This window comes from Xenopus tropicalis, chromosome 9 (genome assembly GCF_000004195.4).
Source record: "Xenopus tropicalis strain Nigerian chromosome 9, UCB_Xtro_10.0, whole genome shotgun sequence".
Lineage (NCBI taxonomy): Eukaryota > Metazoa > Chordata > Amphibia > Anura > Pipidae > Xenopus > Xenopus tropicalis.
The window spans coordinates 25315405-25331486 of record NC_030685.2 but is presented as its reverse complement, the minus strand read 5'-3'; the positions used below and the strand labels follow the sequence as shown (position 1 = coordinate 25331486).

The following is a 16082-nucleotide window of genomic DNA, read 5'->3' as shown; positions in this document are numbered from 1 at the left end:
TGGTACTTTTTATTGTTTGTTTTTCTGTGCTGGCCCTCTCCTACTCATGTTCCCATCTCTCATATTTCCTGTGCTATGGTAAATAAGACCCTAGCAACCAGATAGCTAAAATACCAAACTGGAGAGCTGTTGAACAAAATAACTGATAAACCACAACAAATAAAAATGGAAACTAAATGAACATTAACTCAGAATATTAATGTCTACACCATAATACAAGTTAATTTAATCATGGAAGATCCTTTTGAATATAATTAATTTGTTATCATTTATTTTTTCCCTCTAGGCTTAGGATTTACCATGGCTTCTGCTAGAAACTTTGTTTGTTTCAGATAGATATTCAAACCTTTAATACAGGCGTGTAGTATACAAAGTAGAACATTCTTCTAAAAAGGTATGTCCTTCAAGTAATAAAGAATGCAGTGTGGAAAATGATGGTTAGACACCTATACATTCTGGCTCCCCCACCCTTCCACCATACCTGTGGCAAAGGGCAAAGGAATTTCATTGGATATATATATATATAAATAATATAAACAGGATTGTGTGCATTGTAGCTCTCTCAGGACCACCCCCCGCAAAGTGAGTGGGGGAGATGTATGTATGTATGTATATCTTTATTTATAAAGCGCTACTTATGTATGCAGCGCTGTACAGTAGAATACATTAGTACAAACAGGGGGTTATTAAGATAATAGATAAATACAAAGTATTACAATAAAGACAAATAAATAAAAGATACAGTTGCAATAAGAGTCAAAACACAAGAGGATGGAGGTCCCTGCCCCGTAGAGCTTACAATCTATTTGGGAGGGTAACTTACAGACACAAATAGGCAAATATAAGTGCTGTAGGTCACATTGGGTGACACTACAGTATAAGTGTAGTGCTGTAATGAGAGTAGAAGTGGGGGGTGGCAGCATGCAGGAGTACCGATGCACATCACAGGGCTCCCTTAGGGACCCCATGGGCGAATAAAAGCCATTAGAGAAGCCAAACTAGGGGACTTCAGGCAGAAAGGTACATGTCCAGCATTCCCTGCACTATTGTGCCTAGGCACGTACCTCTTTTGCCTGCTCCTAGTTTCAGCCCTGATCTTTGTTTCTGAACTGCACCCACATTCTGCCCCTATATTGTGCAACTCCTGAGTGTATGTTTTATCTCCCTCCACAGCTGCATCCACCTTGTCAGCACAACACACAGTATACCTCTTAGAATGTCGGATCGTGCACACCCTTTTCTATGGGAATGTGACTTCCCTCAGCAATAGTTTTCTTGCTAAGTAAGCTGTATAAATAGATAAACCTGGCAACAAGGGATTTTTGTTAAATTCGCCATTCTTTATTGTGTCGTAAACATTTGAACAGCCGCACAGTACAGACTCCTTATAAGTCATCACTTATTATTAAAGGGAAAATAATTTATACCAATCCCATATTTAATAACTGCCTAGGCAGTTTATAAAATAATATATAATTAATATTTAATTAAATTATGGGTAGTTAATCATATTAATTTAACAGTCATAATTTTTATAAAGAAGCCTAGGCCTAACTACAAGTAATTATTTTTGGAGAAAAAAAAAAAGTGTTTTCAGCATCAGACTACATTAGGACTGCTTCATAGACATTATTAATACAATTGCCCCCTCTAGTGATAGAACTGTTAACTGTGCAAAGGGAAAACTGCAGTCCAATACATTTGTCCAACCCAAACGTATTCCTTTCTCTATATTATAACTGTAGCTTCCCAAATATAAAGTGAGTATTCCGACAATAACCTTTGCTGTTTTTATAATGCCTCAATGCAGGTACGGGATCTGTTATCCAGAATGCTTGGACCTAAGGTTTTCTGTGTAAGGTGGGTTTTTGGTAATTTGGAATCTTCTTTAATTAAGGTTACTAGAAAATATTGGTAAGTTCCCAAGAAACAGCCTGATGGGGCAATGGTACATGGTGCTGTTTCTGTCAACCTGACTTTTGTTCCCTAAATTGCATTAAATTGCAGCGGTGTTTGCACAATTCATATAGACCAGGGGTGGGCAAACTATGGCCCGCGGGCCACGTCCGGCCCGTTGGCCTTTTTAATCCGGCCCTCCGACTCTGGCCCCCTTTAAGAATTACGGGCCCTGATTGATTGCGCCCCATGTGTGCGCGTGACATCAGCATGCACGGGGCACAACCGTATAAAAGGATGCAGCAGGGGAGCCGGAGGCAGACGCAGCTGAAGGAGGAAGCAGAAGGTTGCTGGAGGACGGAGCTGAGGTGGAGAGAGGATGCTGGTGGGAGCATGTGGAGGAGGATGCTGGGAAGGATCCTGGGGGGAGCTGGAGGTTGCTGGGGAGTGGAGCTGGGGGGGGGAGCTGAAGGATGCTGGAGGATGTTAGGGAGGATGCTGGGGTGGGGAGCTGCAGGATGCTGGGGAGTGGAGCTGGAGGATGTTGGGGGAGGGGAGCTGGAGGATGCCGGGGGGGGGGGAGCTGAGAGGCCCAGTGATTTCTAATGGCAGCCCTGCGCGTAACGCTGGCCCAGCCCTGCCCGTCTGTAAGTTAATGTGGCCCCTGAGCCAAAAAGTTTGCCCACCCCTGATACAGACTGATGAAGGGGGACTTTAGGCTTTCTGGCACAATTTGTAGAAAGGAAAAAGTGGCCATTGGCCTAAAGGTGGTGGTGAGCTAAAAAATGGACAATAAAATAAACAAGACACTTAATTTATATTGTATAATAATTTATTATTTCATGATATAAACATTGCAGTGTGCGTCTCATTTCATGAACAGGTCCCTCTCACAGTTTTACAGCATTGCTGGAACGAGATTTTACAGTCTTTGGCACAGGCAACAGACTTTGTCTTAGGCACCAGGATCATTGGATTACTCCATTATTCTAATAAATGCAAGTAGTCGGGCTGAATGGATCCCATTCAGTGCAATAAGTGCAGCCCTTCCAGTCGATTTGCTACAAGTGTCCCTGATTTTTTTTTATTTCTCATCACAATGCCCACCACATTCATAAGCATGCTGAACTGTAACTCTTTGCTTCCCACGGACCTCCCATTACTTTTAAAATTGCGGACTAAGGATAAAGGCATACTCATGTTTAAATGCTTATCGCTTAAATATGTTAAAAATGCTTATATACTAGACTCACAAATGGCTTTTTTTGTCAGTGTGCCAATTATAAATGTCCCAGGTCACTGAATATCTCACCCACTTTCTTACCATAAGTTTTCTGTGCAGGGCTTTCGCCAGTTCTTGCTTCGTGAGTTTCCACGCTGGGGACCTCGTATCAATGGTGACATGATTTTATACATTAACATGCATTTTATTCTTAATCTGCAATTTTAAAAGGAGTGGGATGTATCAATGATCAGTGGGAGTGTTCCAGTTCAGCATGCTTGTGAATGTGGGTATTGTCATGTGAAAAATCAGGAACACTTGTATGAATTCCGGCTGCACTGAATGCATTAAATGGAATCCATTCAGGCCTCTGCACTGTGTTTTGGAGCAGGAACCTGCAGCTAGCCGCTTAAATAGAGCACTCACTGCATGTGATAGGCAGTTCTTTCCAAGTGGGGTGGCAGAGGGAGGCACTAGGTGTTCCCTTCTTGCATGTCATTTAGATGCACAAGTTACGGAGAGGCAGTAGGCACAGGCCTCAACAGGGGCCTTTCATTACCATCTGCCCTGTGGCAGGCATAGGCACAGGGCTCGTCTGTGCCTCCCGATGCTACACTCTGCTCCTTGTGCTCCTAAGCGAGTCCTAAAGTACATGCTCTTGGGCCCTTTAGCGCTCTAGCACTTGTACCTGGGGGAATCCCAAATGACCCCTATATGGCAAACGGGGGCTTGAATAGAATAGAATAATCCTAAAGACCTCTGAGTGTTAAGCTCAAACTATACCATTAGACATTAGAGTATTTACGGCTTCATTTTGATATAACAGATTATTATGCAGGACTTTTTGGAGTGACAGTTAAAAACAGATTCCCTACTGTGCTATTTTACTGCAGCATCCAAATACCAAACTAAGGGTACCATGGATTTGTCACCTCAGCTCCTGAGAGTATCACTATTATTACTGGACAATTAGATGCAATAAAATGCAATTATCCTGACTGAATTAATTATCTCATTACCAAACCCAAGTCTTTGATCCTGATGTCAGTGATGCACAAAACAGGTATTATCTGTTAACAAAGCAGAACTTATTAGTTATTGAATGGTAGCATTGCCAGCCCTATAAGAAACTTCACTGGCATACATATACAGATTCCAACTACAACTTGGTGGGAAAAGATGAACCTATGATCGCCAGTACTATGCATTCATCTCAATGTTCCAGTTTTCTATTTTTTCCTTTGATAATAAATCTGTCATAATACAATGATGAGAAGGGCTTGGCACTGGCCTGTGGATAATATGGACACAAGGTGGGACCATACAGATGATAGCTGCCCATACATGCAGCTTGTTAGGCCTTACTTACTCTTGCAGCACTCTTGACCCAAGACTGCATTGACTGGAAACCCCTAAGCAGGGAAGGCAATTTCACAGCAGTCTAAATGTCCTAAACTAAAACATCAAGTTTCCCTAATGTTGGAAGCTGTAGTTCCTATAAGACTGACTGCCCTGCATTAGGGAAACACCCTAGCAGCAACTACACATAGCAGCCAATGACATTACAGGCTGAGCCAGTCAATGTAGCTTTAGGGCAACAACATACACAAAGTTTGTAAATACTTTGCCACCAGTGCAATTTTCAGCTTGACTGATGGCAAAATGAATCAACTGGCCTTCCACTGACTTAATAATATTGACCTGTACTCTACCGGCACAGATGATGAGTTCTAAGGACTTTTTTTGTTTGCAGTCTTGGCAGTGAATGTTTCTGCACCATATTCGCCTGAGCAGTGACTGGGCTTGCAGGGTCCAGGAGATTAACATTTAAATCAATGGGGGGACAATTGCAAAAGTTTACAGCCTAGCTGAAAATTGCACAGGCAAAATTTGTGCCAATCTTTCCATGTGCCATTGCTCTTAGAGATGAATAGTCTCTAGAACAGTGTGCAATTATTTTATGTATGATTTACAGCAATGCTGTCCAACTTATTACATGTACTGGGCCAATTCATTCTGATAGAGGCTGTTTGAGGGTAATATTATACAGAAGAACCCCGTGGCATAAATTCCAAGAAAACACAAAATCCAGTGATGTAAAATGAGGGTTCAACTGTATTACAATGAAGATGTTATACACTAAAGTCTATAAAGGCCTAGGACTGACCAGGGGCCATAAGAAAGCCACATGTGGCCTGTGGGCCTCAAGTTGGACAGCCTTGATTTACTGTATTTTTTAATTGTAAATTGACCTCTAGCCACTGCTAGGGACTGTTTTTTTTTCCTAAAGAGATGATGAAAAGGATAGCTTACTGCAGGGGTTGGGAACCTTTTTGGCTGAGAGAGCCATAAACACCACATATTTTAAAATGTAATTCTGTGAGAGCCATACAATATGTTTGGCCGCGGATGCTGTGGGGCAAAGTAGGGTGGGTCCCAAGGATGCGGATGCGATGTGGAGGAGAGCGTGGCCTGCGCTCGGTGGATAGAAGACGTGTTCTAAGCCTTAGAACACATCTTCTATCCGCCGAGCGCAGGGGCAAGGTAAGGTGGTTCCCAAGGACGCCGGATGCGATGCGGAGGAGAGCGAGGCCTGCGCTCGGCGGATAGAAGACGTGTTCTAAGGCTTAGAACACGTCTTCTATCCGCCGAGCGCAGGCCATGTCCCCCATTATTTTTTTTTATTAAAGATTTGGCAGCGAGCCAGATGCAGCCATCAAAAGAGCCACATCTGGCTCCCGAGCCATAGGTTCCCTACCCCTGGCTTACTGTGTGCACTGATCAGAGTCTCTTTTAATATCACAATCTAATATCATATGGGTAACTTTGTAGCTGTTGGGCCACCAGTAACTATCTCTGGCCAAAGCCACAGCCATAAAATGAGTAAGGGAGACAAAAGTTATTAGAAAGAAAAAAAACACAAACCCATGGAACCACTTCTATACCTTCTTGCTGGTCTACCTATATTAAAACAAATGTTCAGTCAATGGTCACAACTGAGAGTACCAGCTGATACCCTACAGTGTAGCCAGTTTCATAGGACACATTTGTTCACATTTTAAGGGATCACTGATAATAGCAAACTCGCATGATTGATAGTAATACATGCAAGCTCGGGCTGGATACAAAAGGCATAGAGGGTGGGAAAATAACATTCTGCCAAAAAGAAAATGAGATATGTAATTTATTATGAATAAAACATAAAATTATTATTTTTTTTTAAATAAAGAAAGACTGTTCCTTGGACTGAAAGGCCTCACTGTCCCTTTTAAACAAATAATTCGTATGTAGCTTATGAAAAAAAAAAAACTATTATAAAACTACCTGCTTATTAGGTTCCATAGCCAAAGCAATAAACCAAGACAAACTGTTGCTTCAGGTTTTGTCATATCACAAACAAAGCATCTTTCTCAACAAGCAACAACTGCTGGGACTACCCTATTGAATAACACAGCTCGGAGACCCAGTACTGGTACTAATAACTGAGCCACCTTGGGATGAGCACTTAGATTAATATAATGAGGCTAATTTCAACACTGGCCCAATTCTCAGCCTGTGGATAAAAGAAGGCCAAGAATTAGACCTCACGCTGGCATGTTGGCCTAGGTGCAGGCACACAGAGAAGACCGGACTGACCGGATTGACTGCCTATTGTGGCCAACATAGATCAATAAAACTTACTGACTTGTGCCCTTCAGACCAAATCAGCAGCTTATTGACATGTATGGGAAGGGAGGGGGCTCCCAACACTCTGCCCAACCAACAGTAAGTTAGAAAAACACTAAGGAAAAGAACCAAGTTGGTGCTCTCCCAAATCTGCATAGGCCTGTATAACGATCCAATTGTTGGCCTAAGAATCAGCAAACAAACACTTGGATCAGCCTAATTTGGCCCATTACATGGGTGGCCAGGGCTTTTTGAGCAGCTCTATGGCTAGCAGCTTTATTTTGCATAAGGTGGCAGATATGAAAGGATGCAAAGTGCGCTACAAATTAGAATGGGGCAACTCTGTAAACCAAGAAAGAGAATAGTAGCTACAGTGAGTGTGTCCCCAGCTCTGAAGGCCACTGACCCCTAGCTGGGGTGTCTGAAGCCAGTCAACGGGTACTTTATGAGATATATCCAAAGAAAAGTCTTCTAGCATAGGTTTTCTTGGCCTTTTGAAGCTGTAAACACGCTTGTGGGGAGCTGGAGATGTTCTGATAGAATCGCTATTAGAAATGCCAGGCAAAGAGGGATCCTTGCCCGAAGGGTACTTCCTGAGTAACAGAGGTAAGATCTTCTCATGTAAACTAGTACACCAAGCAGTGGGCACTATATCAGTAGTATGATCTGCTTCCTGAACTGGATTTCCCACAAATTCCTCCGCTGTATCTTCTTCACTCAAGCTAAGATGGTATAAATCCTCTTTGTTCTGCCACTGATTAGAAAGTGCCCCATCCATCACAGGAAACAGCCAGTTCATATCTGTTTTCATAGTCTGATTCAAATTTTAGTGAATTTCAATATGAACCTGAAAAAGATTATAGAGGAGAGTGACTGACAAAAGTGCTGGTAGAGACTTTGTTGCTATACATACACAGAGCTGTCAACAATGCCCTATTTCAGGGACTCTCCCTAATTTATATACTGCTCTTGATGGAGTTGGTGACAGGAAGTTGGGCCTCCTATACATACACTCCATTTGTGCATTACCTGTCCCCTCAGATAGATCCCATACATACACTCCATTTGTGCATTACCTGCCCCCTCAGAAAGATCCCATACATACACTCCATTTGTGCATTACCTGCCCCCTCAGATAGATCCCATACATACACTCCATTTGTGCATTACCTGCCCCCTCAGACAAATCCCATACATACACTCCATTTGTGCATTACCTGCCCCCTCAGATAGATCCCATACATACACTCCATTTGTGCATTACCTGCCCCCTGAGATAGATCCCATACATACACTCCATTTGTGCATTACCTGCCCCCTCAGATAGATCCCATACATACACTCCATTTGTGCATTACGTGCCCCATCAGATAGATCCCACACATACACTCCATTTGTGCATTACCTGCCCCCTCAGATAGATCCCATACATACACTCCATTTGTGCATTACCTGCCCCCTCAGATAGATCCCATACATACACTCTATAGTCTCCATTTGCACATTATCTGCCCTGTCTCACAAGTCCCATACATACACTCCATTTGTGCATTACCTGCCCCCTCAGATAGATCCCATACATACACTCCATTTGTGCATTACCTGCCCCCTCAGATAGATCCCATACATACACTCCATTTGTGCATTACCTGCCCCCTCAGATAGATCCCATAGATACATTCCATTTGTGCATTACCTGCCCCCTCAGACAAATCCCATACATACACTCCATTTGTGCATTACCTGCCCCCTCAGATAGATCCCATACATACACTCCATTTGTGCATTACCTGCCCCCTCAGATAAATCCCATACATACACTCCATTTGTGCATTACCTGCCCCCTCAGACAAATCCCATACATACACTCCATTTGTGCATTACCTGCCCCCTCAGATAGATCCCATACATACACTCCATTTGTGCATTACCTGCCCCCTCAGATAGATCCCATACATACACTCCATTTGTGCATTACCTGCCCCCTCAGATAGATCCCATACATACACTCCATTTGTGCATTACCTTTCCCCTCAGATAGATCCCATACATACACTCCATTTGTGCATTACCTTTCCCCTCAGACAGATCCCATACATACACTCCATTTGTGCATTACCTTTCCCCTCAGATAGATCCCATACATACACTCCATTTGTGCATTACCTGCCCCCTCAGACAGATCCCATACATACACTCCATTTGTGCATTACCTGCCCCCTCAGATAGATCCCATACATACACTCCATTTGTGCATTACCTGCCCCCTCAGACAGATCCCATACATACACTCCATTTGTGCATTACCTGTCCCCTCAGATAGATCCCATACATACACTCTATAGTCTCCATTTGCACATTATCTGCCCTGTCTCACAAGTCCCATGTTTTGCCTTTAGACACACACACAATCCTCCATTTTAGCACCCCCTCCCCTCAGCAGAGCCATTACCTGTAGCCTGACGTTGAGCATCATGGAGGCGATAACATAGAGATAGGGGAACTTGATCCTCAGTTTCCAGGCCATGTTAAAGAAGATAAGCAGGGTGCGAGTGAGCCCTTTGGCGAAAAGGCTATAATGGCGAGCGGCGGCGGACTGGGAGAGCCAGAGTAGCAGCTTGGCCAGAGGCGCCATACACCCCACCACTTGTGCGGCCCCTCACCGGGCGGGGATGGGCATGCTGGGTGCGGGGTACAACAGCTGTTCCCGCTAACCCGGAAGCGCTCGTCTCCCTACAGGCCTGGCTCTCTGGGATCCGGGGCGGCAAGATGTGACTGAGACGCCCTTTAAGCCGAAAAAGCAGGCAGGCTGAACAGGCCCTATTGATTTATCCACTGTGGGGTTTTCAGGAGGAGGCTCCGCAGGGATGATGGAAGTTATAGTTCTAAAGCCAACGCGAATATCGCTTTAAACATATGTGCCCACAGGCAATTATATCTGCGTTTGTTGTGCCCTAAAGTTTGGGCTGCCCCATTGTTGCAAAAAAAAAAAAAAAAAAAGAATGCCAATGTTGTTAATAGGAAAGTAATATGAATTAGACAGGGAAGCAGTATTTTAGAAACTATGGATAAAGGTTTGTGCATTCTGTGCCAATTGCAGTACAGGTATGGGACCTGTTATCCAGACCTGGGGTGTTCCGGATAAGGGATCTTTCTGTAATTTGGGTCTCCATAACTTAAATCTGCTAAAAACCATTTAAATATTGAATAAACCCAGTAGGATTGTTCTGCCCCCAATAAGGGGTAATTATATCTTAGTTGGGATCAAGTACAAGGTACTGTTTTATTATTACAGAGAAAAGGGAATCATTTAACCATTAAATAAACCCAATAGGGCTGTTCTGCCCCCAATAAGGGGTAATTATATCTTAGTTGGGATCAAGTACAGGTACTGTTTTATTATTACAGAGAAAAGGGAATCATTTAACCATTAAATAAACGCAGTAGGATTGTTCTGCCCCCAATAAGGGGTAATTATATCTTAGTTGGGATCAAATACAGGTACTGTTTTATTATTACAGAGAAAAGGGAATCATTTAACCATTAAATAAACCCAATAGGGCTGTTCTGCCCCCAATAAGGGGTAATTATATCTTAGTTGGGATCAAATACAGGTACTGTTTTATTATTACAGAGAAAAGGGAATCATTTAACCATTAAATAAACCCAATAGGGCTGTTCTGCCCCCAATAAGGGGTAATTATATCTTAGTTGGGATCAAGTACAGGTACTGTTTTATTATTACAGAGAAAAGGGAATCATTTAACCATTAAATAAACCCAATAGGGCTGTTCTGCCCCCAATAAGGGGTAATTATATCTTAGTTGGAATCAAGTACAGGTACTGTTTTATTATTACAGAGAAAAAGCAAATAATTTTTTTTGCTTTTAATGGAGTCTGGGAGATGGCCTTTCTATAATTCAGAACTTTCTGGATAACGGGTGTCCAGATAAGGGATTCCATACCTGTACTTTGCTGCATACAATGTCTGCCAGTGTGGCCTCAGCAGTTTCAATGAGCTTTATTGAAACCAAATTCATAGTAAAATCATAAATAACATTTGTTTTACAGAACAAAATCATGAAACAAAACACAGTTTTTGTAAAAAGGTACAGATCCCCATAAAATTTTAAAATACATAAAAGTAAATTACTTAAAAACTTGTGACCATTCACTTCGGCACCATAAAAGTTCAGTCCGGGCTTGGGCCACAGACCCGCAGGGCAAAATGACATCTAATAAAGGAGAACTAAACCTTTAACCCTAGGGCCACTGCACAGGCCACCCTCCTGGAAGCCTGCAATGTGATTGGCCCTGCTCCTGTGAATCTGTTTTATGGCAGGGAGCAGGGTCACCCATAGGGCTATGGCACACTGGGAGATTAGTAATTAATGTAAATCGCCGGAGGGATTGCAGCGACTAATCTCCCTGTGTGCCACAGCCCTTAGGAGAATGATGGCAGTGGCTGCCATAGAAGGCCAGGTAAGATAGAGCAGGGGACCTTTAGTACAGTCCTGTGCTGTTTTGTTAAATGCAACATACTGCATTTGACATACATTCAGATTATATTAAGGGCTCCTACACATGAGCATTTGCTTGTGTGTTCCCCTTTATTGGATCTTTTAAGCGTTCCACTGCAAGTATAAACCAATAGGAAAGAATGGGCTGTGTTAAAGGAGAAGGAAAGGTAAAAACTAAGTAAGCTTTATCAGAAAGGTCTACATAAATACAGCCATAAGCACTCAGAAATGCTGCACTGAGCCCTCTGTCAAAATAAACAGGATTTCTTGCTTTTTTGTTTTCCTGTGCCAGAGTCTGCGCAGTTCTCTCCTCTCTCCTGCATCCCCCTTCCTTAAGAATGCTAAGAACTCCCTCCCCCCCCTTAGGAATGTGTGATCCGAGCCAATCAGCAGGAAGCTTCCTCATAGTCTTACAAACTGAGCATGTACAGGGGTCTTGGTGCAGGAGCATGGCATTATGGGAATTTTCTTTACAAAGCTCAGCATTTGTTTTTTTTTTTCCTATGAGGCTTCTGACATCTGATATTTTCTGCTTTAGGAATTTTTGCTAAAAAATATATGGGGAAAATCAATTCAGTCTCAGGATTTGGGAAGCTAACACAATATTCCACATCTTTGTTTTATGATCTGCAGAGACCCATAGTTAGGGTTGGACTAGGCCAGTGGAACACCTGCTGACCCAGACCCGCTCTCTATGGACAATGCGAACACTCCCCTGCCCGTTCTCAGCTGTAACTTAAGGAGCAGGTAAAAGATATGTGGCGAAGGGTGGCAGGGGGCCATTGAGGTTGTAGCCCCCATGGTTGACTGTTGCTGCACAATAATTGTTTTTCAAGAGAGAACTGCCTGCAATAAAACTGCTTTCAGGTGGTTTCCATTCAGGGACTTGGGGTGGGGGGGGAGTAGCCCACAGAGTTATAAAACACAGGGTCAGTAAAATTTGACAAATTACCCCGTGTGCTGTTACACATAGGAACTGTCTTAATTAACTATTGAGAGTTACTTGGTTACGGGTGTAGTTTATATTGTTATGTAGCCAATGGCACCTTTGGCTTATGATTTATAAAAAGTGGATCACCTATGCCAGTGTTCCTTTACCTATGGGTTGGGACTCAGACATGGCTCTCCATGTTTGTCTAGAATACAAGAAAATAATCTCTTACAATAAAAACAAGTAGTTAAACTAGGTGAATAACTCTTTCTAGACACATTTTTGGCTTGTGAAGCTGATTTGTCCAAATTAGTTTGGGCCTCTTGACATAGAGGTAAAAGGTGGCAATTTTCTGAAAGATCCATTGTTTGGCCAGGTCAGATTGATCCCTTGGGCCAAACGAGACCCACTAAGACTCAGATATCAGTCAGTAGGCCCATCTGAGGGCCCCAGACATGGATGATAAGCTCCTGACTCAGTCCATTGGTAGTTTTTATCAGCCATCCTACATGGCTAACTAGCAATTAACACATATGCATGCTGCATGGCTGCACCTAAATCAGTTCAGTATGCAGCATATAAATCCAAGGGACTCCCAAAAAAACAGGGTGAGTTGAGAACTCTGCAAAGCACATTTTCATTCCAAGGCTTCTTCCATCTTTTGGGAGTCATTAGGTCCAGCGAGGGTCCATTCAGGTTCTTTTTGTGCCTATACTAAAAAAGGATGCATGAACATCATAATGAAGTCCAACCATTTTTGTGGTTTCCCTAGTAACCAGATCCTAGAACCTTCATGGAAAGTTCTGGAGCAAAAAATACAAAATTAGATTTCAACGTGTAATAACCCTCAAATAATTCTGAGATTAGATGATAACGCACGTTAGTCAGTTACGTTAGAGGTGTAGTGACATCTAGTGGTCATATTGTATAAATGTTTGCGCAATATAAATAAGCATGTCTGAACTCATAGTTATTTGGGTATTTCCCACTCCCCCTTGGGCTTTTCCACATTTTGTTATGTTACACAACACTGCTCTTTACAGAATTACAAAGATTGTTCAAACAGAAAAAAACGTAAAATAAATAAGTTAAATTAGCAGCAATTCAGACCCATCTTCTGAACTCCAGAACAAATATATTCATAATCTTACCTTTCACAAACAGAGAATAATGATTGGGCCAGTCCAGAGCAGACCACATCCATATAGAAAAAAAAATTCTCAATAGTGGATCAGGATGAGTATGCTTTTATTTATCTAGACCAGACACTGTCCCAGTAGAACTTACAATGTAACTTCCCATGGAAAGGTCTATAATTAGTGATCAGCTTAAAATAATTTTCAATGAAAACCATGTCCCCCGTGTATGGGGGACCTCCCGAAAAGCTGATTAGAATATCCCATTGGGTCAATAATCCATGGGCCTATTAGGGTGGCATGGGCCTAAATTAGGATCCAAGTGTTCACCAGGGGCCAAATGCTTGGATTAGCAATATTTGACCAGGTATGTGGGTTGCCATATCAGGCAATGTTGCCCCTATTTAGTGATTTACCCAAACAGCTGTATGGTCAGCTTTCAATTTTAGACAAATTTTGTACAGGTATGGGATCCCTTATCCGGAAACCCGTTATCCAGAAAGCTCCGAATTACGGAATCAAATAATGCAGAATTTTAAAACGGATTTCCTTTTGTGTATCTAGCTTTAAATAATGCATTTTTTTTAAACCAAAACTTTATTGAGACAGAGAGTAAAGGTGCAGTAAAGGTTATCATATATAGATTTGTGTATAACAAATATAGGCAAAGTTTGTAACATTAGCAATTTGCAGCATATATTTTGCTATGGCATACACATCTGATCTGTATTACTTCTTTTATGATATTGTTTCTAAACATAAAACTGTAAATATAAACTGTGCATTGCTTCCATTGCTATTTTAACTGTGCAGGAGGAGGAGAAGGGGGGGGCTCATAGCCAGTGATATATAGTTGGCAATAGGGAATATTGGTGTTGGAGTACTAGCAGACCCAGACTGGGATTCAAAATAGGCCCTGGAATTTCAAGTTCACAGAGACCCAAACAGCCCCCCACCAGCCCATTAAATAGTGACTGTTTTAGGCATCTTACAGCATTGCCCGACTGGGTGTCCCAGACGAGTGTGTTTGCCACTGCAAGGAACAAGAAGCAGGAGTGATGGGGAAGGTGATTGTTTTTATTCCTTGCTATTTTGCCTTGTTATAGTTAACATGCTAACTTGCAGTAAGGCTCACCAGTGACCCAGTAATCCTCGCCTGTTTATCTGTGTTTCTCTAGCACAGGCCAAGTGTGGCTGAAATGCTGCTCTCCCTGGGACGGCAGGAATCTATTGTCCGGCTGCAGAATGCTCTACCTGACTGGAAACCTCTAGCTCTTCCTGCAACAGAATGGCAGGGCCCCACAATACACTCTTAATAACTGTATTTTGGTAAAAATCTTTGTACCGTTACTATATCTGCCACTGCTGGGAGCTGCTCTGTGTTGACTGTTTATATTGGGGTCTAAATCAGAAGGTAAAGGCACACACACCCACAAAAATCTGCTATGAAACCTGTTGCTGGGTGCAAACAGCCATAGCCGGACATCTCAGAACTGTCATTGCTACAGCCTTAGCAGGTAGCAAACATTTTATTCATGCAATGTTTTAGTGCTTGAAGAAAAGGCAAAACCAAAGCCTGAGGCCAGTCAATAAGTAGGCATTTCAGTAGTCAGAATAGTCTTTTGCAAGTATGGGGTCCAGGGTCGCTACCTGTGTTTAATCAGCTCTGCTTAAAGGGCACTTTCCTCGGACTGTATAAAAAACCAAAAGGTTCCATATATACACAGGAACGTGCAGACAGTCTATCATTATCACAGTCTCTATTGGCCAACCAAATACTAGCTATAATGATAAATCCACTATTACACAGCAAGTGGGATAAAAGAGATACAGAGATGCCATTAACTGAAAAGCACATCTTTTTCTAAAACTGCTTATTCTGAGGTATAATGAAGCCTTTTGGAATTGTAGCTCTCAAAATATATGATAAATATTCTGTTTTATTTAACCCTTCTCTCCAAAGGTCGCCTGGCCCATCATCACCACTGGGGATTGTTTTAACTTTTTCATTATTCATCCCCCTCAACATCCATTATAGATACTGGTTCATGTCATTTCCCTTCTGCAGCTCTCTCCAATGCCCTTTTACCACATTGGTTTTTGAATTATAGGTCATATATATGGAGCAGTTTACCCCCTGATGGTGTTTTAGGTGACACGGGGAAATGAATCCTGCAGGGGAGTGATTATAACAGTATATCCCAGGCCAAATGCCTTTGCCACCCTGTGCTATAACTAGACCTGTCAGTAATTTCCCTGTGGCTATTGAGGGGAAACCTTTGCATGACTCTCTGTAAATGTGTTTTTCCTGTCACATCAATGATTATATCTGATTAAATGTATTAAAAAAAAGTTCTCAGCCTATGTATTTATTTTATGTATGTTTATTACAGATGTGTATGTACATGACATTGGGGGACATATATGTGACAGTGCCCCTCAGCTACATTAGTGTTTAAGCCCCTTCCCTATTACTATTACTTGTCACCTCACATTATCAGCTCTGGGAGGTTGATTTTAGTTTTAAAAAAGCCAGGGGTGAGATGCCAATACATTTACACTGATACAAAGGGAAGAGACCCAATGTTCCAGCTCACACTGTAAAGGAAGTGCAGGGACAGGAAAGTGTTTTATGTTGGAAGCAACAGGACACATATGGAAACATATATGCCAGGTTAATTGGCTTGTAATGAATTAGACAATAAGCAGGG

At 42.2% G+C, this 16082-nt stretch overlaps 1 protein-coding gene across 1 annotated transcript; it reads right to left on the bottom strand.

The window, feature by feature from the left end:
- Window positions 1-5939: 5939 nt before the first annotated feature.
- On the bottom strand, window positions 5940-9643 carry fam220a (family with sequence similarity 220 member A). The gene is made up of 2 exons (XM_002931954.5): window positions 9237-9643; window positions 5940-7631 (listed from the first exon to the last, which is right to left on the bottom strand). Exons 1-2 carry the CDS (start codon window positions 9417-9419, stop codon window positions 7611-7613), a joined length of 204 nt encoding a protein of 67 aa, XP_002932000.1. The 5' UTR covers window positions 9420-9643; the 3' UTR covers window positions 5940-7610.
- Between the last annotated feature and the right edge of the window lie 6439 nt (window positions 9644-16082).